General features: G+C 41.8%; 2 protein-coding genes across 2 annotated transcripts in view; one reads left to right on the forward strand and one right to left on the reverse strand.

Annotated features, from left to right (window-relative positions):
- Positions 1-225: 225 nt before the first annotated feature.
- Positions 226-9,381, reverse strand: LEPROTL1 (leptin receptor overlapping transcript like 1). The gene is made up of 4 exons (XM_044418907.1): positions 9,263-9,381; positions 7,676-7,751; positions 5,329-5,515; positions 226-3,062 (listed from the first exon to the last, which is right to left on the reverse strand). Exons 1-4 carry the CDS (start codon positions 9,276-9,278, stop codon positions 2,946-2,948), a joined length of 396 nt encoding a protein of 131 aa, XP_044274842.1. The 5' UTR covers positions 9,279-9,381; the 3' UTR covers positions 226-2,945.
- Positions 9,382-14,623: 5,242 nt separating this feature from the next.
- SARAF (store-operated calcium entry associated regulatory factor) overlaps positions 14,624-16,289 on the forward strand; it is an 11,097-nt gene continuing 9,431 nt past the window's right edge. The window contains exon 1 of the mRNA XM_044418906.1: positions 14,624-14,978. Coding sequence (XP_044274841.1) covers positions 14,894-14,978 — 85 coding nt within the window. The 5' untranslated portion in view covers positions 14,624-14,893. The remainder of the gene's footprint in view (positions 14,979-16,289) is intronic.

Raw genomic sequence — 16,289 nt, forward strand, 5'->3', positions numbered from 1 at the left:
GTAGGACTTTTTCTGTCTAAACATGAATAGGACTGCTGCTTTAATAACTATCTGAACAAATTCCATCGTGACTTTGGGACATAACAGCCAAACAGATTTCCACAGGAAGCCTAGATAAATGCCTTCCTGAAATTCAAAGAAATCTACTTTGCACATTGTCTGGAACAAAGTAGAGTTTTTTTCCTCTTGTTTTTAAAAGAAGATGCTCATTAAAAAGACCAAACAGTCTGTTATTTATTTTTTATTGTTTTCTCATCAAAATTTCTCTTTTTAGAAGGATGGCAATGCTTCTCAGTGCATATTACATGGAAAAAAGGACATACCTCTCAAATGTCCAACCTGATAATTGGAGACAGCACTATGTCTAAAAATGAGCAAAATCGCCACCACAATGCTGTCCACACAATTAATACACATAAAATACACTACTATTAAGTATAATAGAGTTGGCACCCAGTTAAGTAGTTGCCAGTCATTTCACAAATAAAAACAACAAGAACTACAGGGAAAAAGAGAACCCACTTTGCTATAATACATGATCAGGAGAATCACAAAGAGTTCGTATACATCTATGATTCAATCACCAGTGCACGGAGTTTCCAAAATGCTTCAGGGATTTGAAAGCATAAATCTCAGTGTCATGCAGTAAAATTTGTGTTTCCAAATCCTGAAGGCAGATGTTCAAAATGGTCACCTATTTAGAACTTGGCTGGGGATCCAAGTAACTGTGCAAGTTCTTCAAAACTTACTTACACAGGTTCATCTTCTGCTCTTAATTCTTGCAATGTTTTTGAAGTTAAAATAGGGATGTAACTTTATAATCAATGCACTTTATAGTTTTGTATCTTAAGTCAGTTTCTCATCCTTTAAAAGTACGTAGAAACACTGCATCACATACGTGTATGCATAGCAATGTGCTGTTAAACAACTCCTTATGCCTGTAAATGTAAGGCATGAATGATCCTGTGTCGGTCTCATGGATGGAGCTCTGTCAGTAAAAGAGAAGCAGTAAAGGGTCCATTCTCTCTCCACTCACCCCAAATTGCAGTGCACCAGGCATTACGTGTAACAAAAAAGCAGTACACGTGGTCCTTCTGCCATCCTGTTGTCCCTCATCTCCCCAACTTCTTAGAGAGGTGAGAGACATGTAAATAGATATACAGGTACAATATGGAGCATACATGCCTATGGACCAGCCATGGAGGGGAGGAAGAAGGCTCCAATGAGTTTGCCCACAGAAGGATGGATCATGCCCATTGTTTGGTGATTATCTTCAAAAAGGGAACATGTTTAAGTGACTGCATCAAGTAGTCAGACTTGGCTAGTTGCATGAATGCGTAGTATTAGCACAGACAGAGATTAAGGGTGCGACCTTATACACATTTAGATACAAAAAAGTCTTGTAGTTCCCAACATGCTCCAGCCTAAGTGTCATACTAAGGAGTCACCAGCAAAGCACCACCCTACAAAATGTCTACAAAATATGGTAGTTTATGGTTAACAGAAATGACAATTAAGAGGTATGCAACAAAAATTAAATATTGCAAATTACATATGATACACTCTAACCAAAATGCAAGGATGATCTAACATTTAATTAATGAATACATTAACTGAAACATGGAGAGAACCACTAAAAATCCCTTCACAGTCAAAGATTTGCCAGATAGCCAAGCTTTGACTATATATTAATACAGTAATTGATCTGTCAGGTTAGCTACAGTGACAGACATAATCTACATTTGAAAAGCCTTTCTATACAATGTATAACATAAATTAAAAATGGGAGGCAGAAATTATTTTGTCCTTTGCAAACATAGTGGATGCAATTCACTGTGCAGCCCTTCTGTGCAAGCCACAGGGACAAAGGAAGTGAAAGGACAAGAGCACTCTTTTCATTTCCAAGTGGCTTGTGCAGAACTTCCTGCACAGTTGAACCCATAATCAGGAGTGCCATGGGTATTCCCTTAACCTCCCTTTGGTAAAACATAGAAAGAGTCACCACAGAATGTAAAATCATACAATACTTATAAAATAGTAGCATTTCAACATGAATTCTTATAAAGTAGATTTTAAAGGTCAGTTGTCTTCTGCTCCCCAATGAGAGATCAGATTCTTCCCCCAGCTACATTTTATAGAATCAGCAACAAAAAATTTGTAAAATCCAAAATAATTAAAATCGAGGCATTCCATTATTGTCCAAAGCTATCTTCTCAAATCAATAGCATTCTGTTTCAGCTGCATATAGAAATAAGCAGCACCCTAATCAGCCACTGGGCATTTTTCTCTTCAGTTCTTCACACATCACTACCAAAATCCCACAGCCATGTACGCATTTGCTAATTACATAATCCAGCTGCTTTAAGTCCTATTTATTTCAAAAAGGAACAGGAGTGTTGAAGACATGTTTAAGTCCCCCACTGAGATTAATAGGTCTTGTACACAATGCACACTTACACACATACATACTTACTTGGGAGTAAGCCCCATTGAACTCAGTGAGACTTATTTCCAAATACTCATGTCCAAGAAAGGGCTTCAGAAACAACTTACCTTTATGTCCTTGGTTTGTTGCTAATTTGGATGTACAATTGTACAATTGTATATATCAGCTTAAAATAACCCAGGGTCAGCAGATAAATTTTATATTTAAACACAGTTATGATGTTCTTAAACAGAGACACATTTAAACATCACATTTAAGCATTCTGGTTCCCACATCAAAATAAAGCCTTGAAAGAAAACAACATCCACAATTTAAAAAATGTTGAAATCAAGCAAAATGCTAAATTTGCATGTGAAAGGAGAGGAACAATGACTATAGAGTGTCTTACACCTAGAGTCCCTCTGTGGAAACAGTACATTCACTTTATTGCCCATTCTTTCTGTTGTATGGATGGCCACTGAATGACAAAAGATGCTGATAGTTCTCTTTCCACCTCTTTTCACCACTGTTGCCAGCTGAAGTCATCATTGCTGCCAAAAACCAAGAAAAATCCTAGGATGGTAGCAAATATGACTGTGTTTCCAGTGAGGACAAGTGCACAGGCTCCCCAATAAATCTATGGACAGAGGAAAGAAAATAGTTATATATACAAAGCAATAGATGTACACAGAGTTTCATCCAATGTAATTTACTAACTTAATTTTATTTCTATACTGTCCATTAGCCAAAGAGGCTCTTTCGGAAGTTCAGTTCACAACATTAAAATATACAACAAAATATACAACAAGACAATCATCAGCAATCAATAATATATAATAATCAATAACTTATACATCAAACAAAAATAATACTTAAAATGTCAACAATGAACCCACAGCAACCACAATGAGATCAGTCCAAAGGTATAACAGCTCTACAAGATAAAATACAATGTAAAAGATGAAAAAGAAAATTCAACTGGTAAAATAAAGGTAAAGGTTTCCCCATGACATTAAATCCAGTCATGTTTGACTCTTGGGGGTGGTGCTCCTCTCCGTTTCCTAGCCAAGGGAGCCAGCGCTTGTCCGCAGAGTTTCCGTGGTCATGTGGCCAGCATGACTAAACACCAAAGGGCACGGAACACTGTTACCTTCCCACCAAAGTGGTACCTTTTTATCCACTTGCATTTGTATGCTTTCAAACTGCAAAGTTGGCAGGAGCTGGGACAAAGCATGGGAGCTCACCCCTTTGTGCGGATTCGAACTGTCGACCTTTCAACCAACCAGCCCAGTGGCTCAGCGGTTTAGCCCATTGTGCCACCACATCCCTGTAACTGTTAAAATACTGGGTAAATAAAAGGGTTTTTACCTGATGCAGAAAAGAATAAAGAGTAGGCACCAGGCACACCCCTTTGGGGAGCTGGTTCCATCATAAGGGTACCACACCCCAAAAGACCCTTCCCCTGGTAGCCCCACTCTTTACTTCCTTTAGAGGGAGCTCTCTGAGAAGGACCTTAGATGATGACCTCAGAGAATCAGCAGGAACATATGGAAAGAAGCATTCCTTCAGACAGCCTGGCAAAAGTTGTCTAGATAACTAAACAAAGGTGTTCCATCCATTCATAGTAACTACACTGGATGCAAGCACCTTGTAAAGTGTAAGCACTTCTGCACCTCTAAGGCAAAGTTGCACAACCTGTTTGGCATTTAGGGCCATCTATGATGCTGGCTCGGGGCCACTGATAAACACAGACACACACAAGAGAGAGAAACATTTAAACATCACATTTAAGTATTCCTACATCAAAATGCAGCCTTAAAAGAAAGCAGCATCCACAATTTATACACACAGAGCAAGAGAGGGAGGCACAGGCATGCTCACATATGCACATCCTAGGAATTCCAATATGTATCTGTGAATGGTATAAAAATTTCTAGAGGGGAGTACAAACAGCAAGAAAATTAGTGGGGAGGGCAGAGCACTTACTCATGGGGGTAAATCTCAACTTTTAAGGAGACATCTAGGAGCATTATGGGGATGAAACATAAGGATGGCTTTAAAACTTCCAAGTGAGTACAAAGGATCTCTGCATCTGGCCTTTGAGATCCTGCCCCCAAGTCCTCTTCTTAGACAAAAGCTAAGTATCTGTGAATTACAGTGCAATTCTATATACATCTACTCAGCCTAAGCCCCTGGCTTACTTCCACATAAGCAAGGATAGGTTTGCAGCAACATAACCATAATTTCCTATGTTCTCAAACACTTCACAGATGTTCTAATAAGACTTTCAACACTTTGTAGGTAAATAAGTATTATTATTCTCAAATTGTAGAAGAGGATCTGAGGGTGACAAATTGTGTGGAATGTAAACCCAGGGGCCTTTCAACCCATTGTTCATTCTTAGGCACTATAGTGTAACATATAACAAAACCTTGTGAAATTCTGAAGACTTTGCAAGGCAGGGTTGGCTCTCTCATGCAAGCAGATAAGAATGCTGCCTGGGACAACACAAGTCAAGGGATGACTGCCATGATGGAAGTTATCACATCCAGTATGGCTGACTCTCCACATTTAAACTGACAGTGGTCCTGAATCCTCATCAATATTGGAGCAGGGTATGAGAGCACGTTCATTTTATATAGAGAGTCAACCACTGTGGAAGAAGAACTCAAATATGAGTTCTCCGCTTACTCCCTAAGAGCATGGGGAGTTCCCAGGGTTCTTCAGCATTGGATCATGAGGTTCCAATTCACAGGGTTGGGTCACACAGGGATGTCCTTCCTGAGATCACAAATAATCCATAGTCACCCCATGAACTTACTAAACTAACAGCATAATTCTATGTGTTCTCTGCTTGTTGTGAGCAACTGAACATGAACAAAACATGCTTTAAGGATACTAACCAGCTGTGCTCTGGCAAATACAATTGGAAGCCCAAATGCTGAGACAACAATGCCTGTTGTAAGAAATATAGCAAGTTCCTTGCAGGCGTTACTTGTAGCATCTGTATCTTCGACTACTCTTCTTGATATGCAGTATGGAATTGGAGAGAGGGTGTAGAAGAACAGAACAAACAGAGGCCAATATTGGCTAGGAGTGAAAAAAATAGTTAAATATTTGTAGTTTTACAAACATTATTCCTCTTATATTTTCTTCAGAGAAAGTATACCACACTATCTTTATACAAGTACACTTGTTTTGAGCAGCATTCCTATTTATTCACTGGATGTAGTGGGCACATAAGCATTTAACAGCAACCATCATGGTAAGTCACCATGATGTGTTGCTGTTAAGTCCCAAGCATACTGACAATTGTGCTCATCATGGTTTCTATGTTCTTTCCACCCATACCCTTTCCCTCTCCTGTCTCCTGGCAGTATTCCAGGTAACACCAACAGGAGCAATGAGGCTCCTCTTTTTGACAGCCACAATTGTGAAATAGCTTCAGCCCACTGTCACTGCACCTTTCAAACCACTGCACAATCAGGGCTCATGCCTTGAAAGGCAAAGGGGAGGACAATGGAATTGATCAGGCATCCCTCCCTCTTGATCCAAATAAGAGCCATAAGGGGAGCAGGAGGTGGGGGTGCCTGATCTACTCTGTGCTGCTGTTCTGTTCTTAGGATGATTCCATCAAGCAGATCCTGGCTTCTGCCTGGAAGTAAGATGCACAGGCAAGAGCAGGGTGCTGGTGATTTGCTTGACAGGGTTACCCCAAAACAGGGCAGTGGCATCATGCCAATTCCCTCCCACACACACAGGTGACTGAGAAGTCCAATATTGGGTAGGAGAGAGGGGGTAATCAGCTGGGTAGCACTAACCCAATTGGGCACCCCTGCCCAACCAACTGGCACAGCTTCTGCTCCAGAGATTTCTGAAGCCAGGATGCCATTGACAGCCCTAGCAAACTAGTCTCTTAACAAGAGCAGCAAAAACTACTTTTGTCCAGTGGCTCACTTATTCTGGGGCTTGTCTCATGATGTGTTGTATTGTCTGAGTTTGGATGACACAATAAGCAATTGTGGTAGTGAGAAACTCTGGAAGGGACTATTGTAAATCATTCTGGTGGACAACTACTACGAGTACATGTCCCAATGGTTTCTCACCATGACTGGGTTCAGACAAAACAAGAAACCATGGGCTTTTATTGCTGTTCACTTGTCATTTCATGCAAGCCAAGTTGGTGTAACCAGGATAGTCAAGATTTTTCCTATTTTAGTTGTTTAGAACTAGAGAAGAACAAAGAACAACATTCCATAGTTGTTTCCACTATGGCAGTCAAAAAAGAACCAAGCAAGTTACCCACTAAAAACATAGTCTGGTTAAAGAAGCTTCCCAAAATAGGATCTAGGCAGATGCCGAACTCAAATGTAAGAATGCCACACAAAGAAAAAACTAGTGAGTGGGAAATGGATTTTGACAGCTGTGGAAAGAGTGTGTTATACACTGGAATTAAAGCTAGAACTTAACCATATTTCCTAGTAATAGCTCCTTCTCCCATTAAAGTCAACTAACTTTTGAAGAAAAACTGTGGGTGTTGTCTCTGGATGTTTGGTCCTCTGTCCCACTGAGTTTGATACTCAGACCTCATATGGACACTTTTAGAAATAACCTGTTAACTAGGTATCTTCACATTAATGAGACCAAATTGCTTAAGCACATAAAAAACTATTCTTCACTTATAACAGACCAGATTCACTGAAGAGATCAAGACATATACCCAAACAATTCAATTAAATTGATCTATGGATCAATCTGGAAACCGGAAACCACATTATAGAGTAAATTAAAGCTCTTACTGGCCATTCAGTTTACTGCACTGTGATTCTGCAGATTCACAGTGGATTACAACACAAGAGACTTTCTATCTCTGAGTTTTAATAGCAACAAAGTACAATTCCAATTCCAACACATAGCTGAGAAGTGGCTGTGTTCAGTCAAGACCAAGTGTTTCTAGCTAATTTCTCCATGTCCAAGTTGCAAAGGGCTACTTGTTCTTTGCTAGGAACGATACTGATTTCATGTATTTAAACCAGGAATATTCTCTGAGATGTTTTGATTTACAACATATATCAGCTCTAGCCAGCATAGACAATGATTAAGGGATGATGGAGATTATAAGCCAAAACATATAGAAGACCACAACTTGCCCACCCATGATTTAAACCCAGTAGGTACTGAGGAGAAAAGAGAGTCACTAATTGAAAGGAAACTAAGCAGCAAACAAGGAAATGTAAAAATATACGTTACTTGTACTGTGGAAGGGCACACCCAAGCATTAGGAACATTAGTCCAATTGCTCCCCCAAAGGACAGGCTAATCAAAGCTGTGAAGACAGACAAAATTGTATCAGTCTGCTAAAATGTTGTTAATATTTTTCCCTAAAGCAGAGTACTACAGGCAGAAGGAAGAATACAGTAGCAATTCTGTTCTCACTCACAGCTTTCCAATTCAGCCACTTTGAATTCTAAAGATGTAGAACACTGAATTCAGTTTTTACCATAGCAACTCCAGCTTAATGGAAGAAAGGGAAAAATACAAAAAAGGGGGGAAAATAGCCCCATCTCCAAAAGGAACATTTAGATAACCTGTAAAACTATTCAGAAGTTTCCAATATTTATGCTAATAATAATGAATGATGTAAAATGAAAAACATACATATACCAATACAGATGTTATAATAAATATATTGATAATTGGGATCTTGTGACTATTCTGTTACATTTACTTACTCTGAATTGCTGATGATTTTATGCTGTTTCATTATTGCTGAAAACTTTCTAATGGAAACATGGGACATTAGTAATTTAATAAGCGATGTTGTGGTGTGTGGGGGTATGCATGAACATCTACATATATATGTGTGTGCACAAGTGTATGCACCCACACACTGCCACCACCCCAATGGCGAAATTGCCTAAGCCAATTAGAAAAGGGCATCCAAGTAAAGCAGAAATGAATGCTGTTACATCAGGGACTCCCTTTAATGCAGTTCTATTCAAAATACCATATACTGCATGGTTAATGAAAACAAGTTTGTTAAAACAGCTTTTTTTAACTGAAAATGCTAGGAGACATTACATGACACAATTGCCTATTTATAGCCTTTTTATCATACTTTGCCCAGTATGATATTCATTGCAATGCTAAATTGACCTTTAAGATGCCATAAGGCTCATGAGCTCACTAGGGCCCACTTGCACATTTTACGAGTGTGGCTTAAAAGTTAATCTAGGCCACTGTTTCACTGTTTACTTATGATACCTCTGAAAGAGACCAAGCAAAGCATAAAAGAGCAGCAGTTCTGCCATTATCTACCACAACTTCTCTCCACAGCAAGGATCATTTTAGATGCCATAGCTAATTAACTGCTCATAAACATTTGTGCTATTAGTCGAATCATTAACAAAACAAATACAGCCATCTAGAGCTGCTACCCTTTTAAGCCTACTTGCTTGAAAGTTGGGTCCTGTTAAAATCGATTGCTCCTGTTTACAGGCAAACATTGCAGGGCTCGCTTTTATCCCAGCCCATGCCCAGGGGGGTGGGGGACCCGCGGGCCCAGAGGGGTGTGCGTGTGCGCAGGTCTGGGGGGGCCTTACGGCGCTCTCAGCCTGCGCGCTTCCCTGGCTAGGCAGCCTCACACCCAGGCAGGCGCCGGTTGCTATGGAAACAAAGCTCCCCCCACCCCAGCATCGTCGGGTACGTCACCGCCAGGATAGAGGGGCGACCTTCTTCGCGGAGACGGCGGCCTGGCCTGGGAGACCCTGTCCGCCTTTCCCGGCTTGCTCCATCCCCTCCCCATTTCCCTCCTCAACGCCGCCCCAGCGATGGTACCTTTGATGCCGGCCATGATGCTGCTATTATTGTCGCACAGGCCGCTCCCAGCCGACGAGTGGAAGGAAGGCGGCCAGACAAACCCCGGAAGTACGCCGTTAAGACCAGGGAGCGAGCGGGAGGTTATGGGAACCATAGACTTAAGAATTAGACCGACACACTCATCCGATCCTTCTAGCCTTTTTCCTCCTCTCCCCGGGTCGGAAATGGGAGCTCCCTATAGAAACCGAAAACAGTTCGGAATTTTAGTGCGCTCAGACACCATGGTGCTCGTCTGAAAGCAGCAATGATAGATGTGTGTTCATTTTCTAACACACGCCTTTTTGTGAGGAGAAAAAATAACTTTCCGGCATTTTTGAACAGTGACCGTGCAATCGTGTGAATGCTAACTTAGAAGAAAGTCCAATTGAATATAGCGGGGCTTAATCCCAAGTAAGTGAGAATAAATTTGCATCCTTAAGAGCCTATGGTTTCTGTATATGAGGCAGTGAAACACAACCCTTCTGTATAATGGACTGAACAACAACTGCTTTGGGGTTGAAAAAGCAACTGGTGGGCTGAGAATCTAATATAACTACCTCCGCTGCAGCCCGATGGTGTTTTGCATGAGGGATTTTTGGCTGCAGAACTAAGCCTGACTCAAACCTACTCCTAACTTTCAATTGTAATAGTGTCCTACTTCATAAAGCTATCACAAATCACTCTCACTCAAGAGTTCAGTAAGGTACACTACCATAGCCAGGGCCCAAATATAATTGTTCTGGCCCCAGTATGAACTTATAATATGGAAAGCATGATCCTTACATACAACTCATGTATTCTAAGGTGGGACTTTTCTACCATGGCTCCATGTTCTTGCTATTTTGGTTTAACATAACATCCAGCCTGAATAAAGTTCTGCAAAGCCTGACAAATAGTTTGCAACATCTGTTTGGTCCTAATAAAGCTATTGTATATCTTTCATTGATAAAGAGAAGCCAGGGTGGTGCTTTGAAGCAGGCAAAGGGGTCAGCTGGGACAAAGCACCATCATAATCAGGGACATTAATCTGAAGGGTTGTGGGAGTCAGTGCTACAGCTGGATTTATAGGATTTCTTTATGCAAGTGTCTAGTTCCTACACATGTGTGCACACACTCTACTGCATGTCTGGGTAGAAATCCATAGCATGCAGCCAGAAGATTAAACAAAAAGAACAAAAAAAAAAAGCTAAAGAACTCCAATGAGTCATCCAGGTCTTTGAAAACATAGCAGACCTTTTTCCAGACTGGTTCAGGCAATACACTAAGTAGGGAAGTAGCTGAAAAATAAAATGATAAGACTGTCAGTATAGAAACTGTACAGTGAGATGGCTTGGACAATACAACAAGCCAGACTGCATGGAAAGCTAGGCAATGTGGCTTGTTTGCCTTGGGCTCATGAGGTGCCCAACAAAGGATCATGCATGTCATGATTCTGTAATCACCTCTGCCCTCAGTCCTCCTGCAGGTATCCCAGGATCACCGCTGGGATACCAACATCAAAGCCTCTCGCTCCACCCCCCCCCCCACTGCTCTTTGAGATCAGAGCTGTGGGGAGAATGGGGGAGAGCCCATCACTTCAACCTATTCACATGTAGGCTGAAGTGATGGGTACTCTGAAAGGGCTAACTATGGCAGCACCATGCAAGGGAGAATCTGACCCCCATCACTGCCATCAGCCTGAAACTGCAGAGGTGGGAGATAGCAGAAATGATCCCAAGCGAAGAGAATAAGCCACCCCAATCTTGTGGGATCTGAGCTACATTCTACTAGTCTTCTTCTGCAGGAGACCCAGAAGCATGTGGTTTTTCCCCTCAGCCTGCCCACTGTCACAACCATGGCAACAGGCAGAGGGAATGCATTCTGCTGGGCCTTTTCCAGAGGAGACCTGGCAAAGAATGCTTTGTTTCCCCATTCCTCAAGTGGCCACTTTCTGTCTTCAGACTCCAAGCAGGGCTTGGGGAGGTGACATGTGGCAGGGAAGCCAATGACAGCTACTTGAGGGGCCATTTGGGCATTTTGGGCAGCTTTCATCAGAGCTATTAGGCCAGAGCAACGAGAGTTTCTGCAGCTCTTGCCAACCAGCTCAGTAGGCTTCAGTGCTTCTCCTGAGCTCATGGCAAGCCTAAGAGTGGCGACAAAGCTCTGCAGCAACCCTGGCTTCTTGGAGTGTCTTCATAGCCAAAAATAAGCCACCCTGCAAGGTGGTGGTTGGGATCACAGGTTTCAACAAACAGGACCACTAGGCTTGAGAAAGCATACCTCATGGAAAGATTTGTGCTTCCGTGCCTTCTCAAAGTACTTGTTTATCACTGTCTCACACACAGTGTTCTAGACCAGCTATTAACTGTGCAGAACCTTGCTTGATCTGTTCTGACACTGCTTCTGATTGGCTCTAGCAGAGCTCTAAATATCTGAAAGGTATGTAGCTACTGGGAAGGATGTTTCCATAAATATTCTGAGGCATGGCCTACAATTGTTGCTTGGAGGGCCCCAGATGCGGAGGCTTCTGAGTTCCTTGTGCCCTACCTCACTAAAATCATCAGGGCAGGAAGAGGCAGAAAGAATCTTTGCATATCTGTCCTTCAATCTCTCTCTCTGTGTGTCTCTTTGCTAGACTGGCTTTTCATTTGGATGGGCTTTTTAGCTAGTGTAGCAAAGGTGCCTCAGAGGGGGAGAGAAAAGCTCAGAATAAATTATTTCTTAGCTTTTCCAGTGTTGGCCCCTCCTCACTCACCAGCTGATGTGGTAGAAATGCAAGAGTCAGGTCTTTGACTTCCCTTTCTGAGGAAACTAAGCCATCCTATGATCCTCAGGGCACTCATCTAGGAACTACAAGACAGCTGTCCCATTCTCATTCTCCCCCTACCACACACATACACTATAATATGATTGCAGCCTGGGCTAGGAACACCTTGATTTCTGGATTCTGGAAGTTATACTTCCCCCTCAACACAAACACTACATATTTAGATTCTGTCTGTACTTGGACTTGGTAGAAAATGACTTAAAACATTAATGTAAAATATGTTTTAAACATTAGTATAAAATTTAATTTTATATTTTAATTAAAAACAATATAACAACCTGAGTTAGAAAAAAACATGAATACTTGTATTTATTTATTTATTCAGATCATTTGTATGCCGCCCAATTGTGCCACAGCACCTCTGGGTAGCTCACAACCACAAGATAAAAACACAATAAAATATTATAAAACAAATAACACTTTAAAACAACAATAAAATACAACAAAGCATACAAAACAAAGGTCTTATAGCAATTGGTTATTAAAATGTTTTTAAAAAAGAAAGGTCTTTGGGTGGCGCTGAAAGGAAAGTAAGGAAGGTGTCAGGCGAATCTCCTTAGGAAGAACATTCCAAATATGGGAATATTTATACCTACTATTTGTTTCTGAGGAAACCCACTGGTGCCCAATCACTAAAATCCTAGATGCCTCAATTGACTTCTACAGGCAACTTTCATTTCTACTTGTGAGGAGATTTTAAAAGGGAACCACCATTTAGCTGGTGGTTGCCTTTCCAGGCAGCATCTTTTCTTTTTTCTGTGTTTAATCATATTCAGACCTAATGCATATAAGGTGGTTGGGCAAACTTAAACTCTGTCTAATAGGGAAGTGCATTGGTAGAGATGGCAGAGAATTGCACATCCTTTTTTTGCTGGAATTTACACATTGACCCACACTTTCTACACCCATTCCTGCTTCACCAAGTCTCATCACTTCATCATGTAAATAGCACTCAAAATGGTGCTGTGAATCACTCTCAGCATTCTTATTAATCTGATGTGCTTGCAGCAACATGCTTGCTGAACATGTGAAAATGCTTCATTAATGATAGGCAAGGTTCCCTGGGGGGAAAAGGCAAGTTTCTCTGATCCCTTTGCCATTTTTTTTGAAAGCAGCACAACCTACTTCCTTGTCTGGGCTTCCAACATCCAAGAGAGGTCTGCCAAATGAAATAAGCATTTCAGAAAAATCCACCAAGCCCAGAATGCTTAAAAATGTACAACCCATAAATTAAAAAAAAATTTAAAGTATGATATAAATCAAAACAGCTGAATGTATGAGGTGGGGAAAAGAGCTCAAAAACTGTTTCAATAACCACCACAATTCAATCATGTTTTAAGGCTCTAGTATTATGGATGCGGTGGCACAATGGTTTAAGCTGCTGCACTGCTGGGCTGGTTGATTGAAAGGTCGACAGTTCGACTCCACGCACAGGTGAGCTCCTGTGCTTCATCCCACCTCCAGCCGGCCTTGCAGTTTAATTTAAATGCAAGTAGATAAAAAGCTACCAAACAAGTCCAATTGAACACAATGAATAAAAATGCACAGGACTAAGCAACATTTTGTTTACATCTTAGTCTGTAACATTCAGAAGTAATTCCCTTTTACTTCAGTAAGAATTATTTCCTGTTATGTCTGTTCAGTATTCCAGCTATATTTGGAAGTTAAGTCCCTCCATGAGATAGGAAGGGTAAACTTGTCTAGGACCAACAGCAAGAGCCCACTCTGAATATTTGCTTGGAATGGGGCTTACCTCCAAGTTAGCATACATTTGTACTTTACACTGGTAACAAGTGCAACTCAGACTTATTTCCAAATGTGCATAGTTTCCTCAGTTCTAGCCTGTTTCCTCATTAAGTAAATACAACTAATTTTGTCAGGATTTATTTATTTATTTTAAATACTTATGATTTCAGCCTTCCAAGGAAAGCTTATATCTTTGGTTTGGCATTAATTTTTAATGGATTTTGGTGTTTTTAACAGCTGCTGGTATCTTAGAACAAGTTGGTGTTAAGAGTAGGCCAAGGTACATTTCTCCTTTGTCCTAGCTAGACAGTTTGCCAATGTAGTAGAAAATAGATTGCCCACTTAGATGATACATTGCATCATACATATTGACCAAGTTCACTATTGCACACTAATGATGATGCATTGCATCATAAATATTCATCTTGTCACAAAGCACGGTCTAAATCATTCATTTGACCAAGCGCGCTACAAAACGCGATTCCACAATACGTCCGAATTCAATTCAGGGGCCACAAGACTCTATTTCAAGCAATCCAAAGAGCTACCCTTTAGGAATTTGTTCCTTGTTCCGAAGGACTCTCTAAATTCGAATCATCCTTAGGCCTTCCTTTAAACAGAATCGCCGCGAGAGGTCACAAACTTTACAACCAAACCGATCCCACTGCTCTATTTCGTCGATTGATTTTTTTTTCCAGTCCCGTCTTTGGTGCGAGCAGAGCCATTGATGAGAGTGAAGCCAACAAGCCAATCGTTACCAACTCAGCGACGTCCGACCATTCCGTGGTCCTTCTGGACAAAAGCCTATCCGCTCATTGGCTGCAATGTGCAAGGAAGGCGGGCGACAAGACAATGACGACGACGACGACGACGACGCGCCCAACTCCAACATGGCGCTGCCAGACGCCTCCGCTAACCGATGCCAAGCTTGCGTGTGCCAGAGGAGGAGGAAATAGGAATCGGCGGGCCAATCAGAGACTTTGAGGGCGTTGACGAGTTCGCTGTCGCCACAGTCGAGCGTCGAGATTCCGGGCTGACTCGCTCGCGGAAGGGCCGTGATGGTGGCGCCGCTGAGAGCGCGGCTTCTGCCGCTGTTGGTGGTGCTGACGGGAACCGGCCTGGCGTGGGGCTGGGCGGAGCACGGTGAGTCCGGTCGGTTATTACCTTTCCTCGGCTCTGCCAGTTGGGGCTCCTGTGCGAGCCTTTCCCGGAACTGGTAAGCGGGCGGGTGATAGCTGCTGTTGTCGTTAATACTATTAATAATGATGTCGATAATTTTGTGTCTGTTGATACTAGCCGCGAAACTAAAGGGGCCTCCAGGTTCTGAAGCAGTTTAGGGTTCTGGTCCCCACTCTGCCATGAAGCTCACGGGGTGACTTTGGGCCAGTCAGTGTCCCACAGTCTAACCCACCTCAGAGGGTTGTTGTGAAGAGGTGCTGGGGCACAATTGGGCGGCATATAAATGTTTTAAATAAATAAAATGAATGATGAAAATGGAGAGGAGGTGGACCCTGTACGCCACTTTGGGTTCCCTGGAGGAAAGGGAGATATATATGTAATATAATTGAATACATCTATGAATTTATCTTTGAGCAAACCACTGTTAGCCATGGTGGCCAGAGGGCAATACCAGGAGAGGGCTGTTGCATTTATGCCTTTCTTGTAAACCTTCCAGAGTCACCTGGTTAGTCATTAGATGGTCATCTGACCTGATTTAGCTGGGCTCATCTGTTTTTACCTAGTAACCATAGTGACTGCATACTATGCAGCCTGTTTATTTCATTACATTTCTAATTTATCCCAAGCTAATTTTCTCAGTATCCCATTAAATGCTAAATGCTTGACAGAGGAGGGCTGTAACTTTTATGGCTTCCTGGGAGCTTTTAGTGGCATTTTAGAAATATGCATGCACACATACTGGTCCAGATGGGGGTTTTGTCTGCTTAGTAAGAAGGTTATTAAAATTATATTGAACTATAATAGCCAACAGACGAATTCTGTTCTGTGACTTACTTGGAATTAATACTGTGTTCAGTGGATTTCATTATGAATAGATGGAACTGCCATGCTCAGATGCAAACTCCATTGATGTTGAGCAACAGAATGGGATTTGGCTATACCTTGATTGTGGCAATTTCAGAAAGCTCTGTCTGATTGCTGTTGGAACAAAATCCTTGACTTGTTGTTGTTATTCGCAAAGTCATGTCCGACCCATCACAACCCCATGGACAACATTTCTCCAGGCCTTCCTGTCCTCCACCATCCCCCGGAGTCCACTTAAGCTCACACCAACTGCTTCAGTGACTCCATCTAGCCACCTCATCCTCTGCTGTCCCCTTCTTCTTTTCCATCTATTGTTCCCAGCATCAGGCTCTTCTCCAGTGAGTCCTTCCTTCTCATTAGGTGGCCAAATACTTTGGCCACCTAATGAGAAGGAAGGACTCACTGGAGAAG

The sequence above is a fragment of the Varanus komodoensis genome, unplaced genomic scaffold (genome assembly GCF_004798865.1).
Source record: "Varanus komodoensis strain SLA01 unplaced genomic scaffold, ASM479886v1 scaffold94, whole genome shotgun sequence".
Lineage (NCBI taxonomy): Eukaryota > Metazoa > Chordata > Lepidosauria > Squamata > Varanidae > Varanus > Varanus komodoensis.

Coding starts and splice junctions, on each gene's coding strand:
- LEPROTL1 (XM_044418907.1), bottom strand. Junction 5,516..7,675: donor TGTGCCCTTCCACAGTACAA/GTAACGTATATT, acceptor TTTCACTCCTAG/CCAATATTGGCCTCTGTTTG. Junction 3,063..5,328: donor TATTTGCCAGAGCACAGCTG/GTTAGTATCCTT, acceptor CTCTGTCCATAG/ATTTATTGGGGAGCCTGTGC.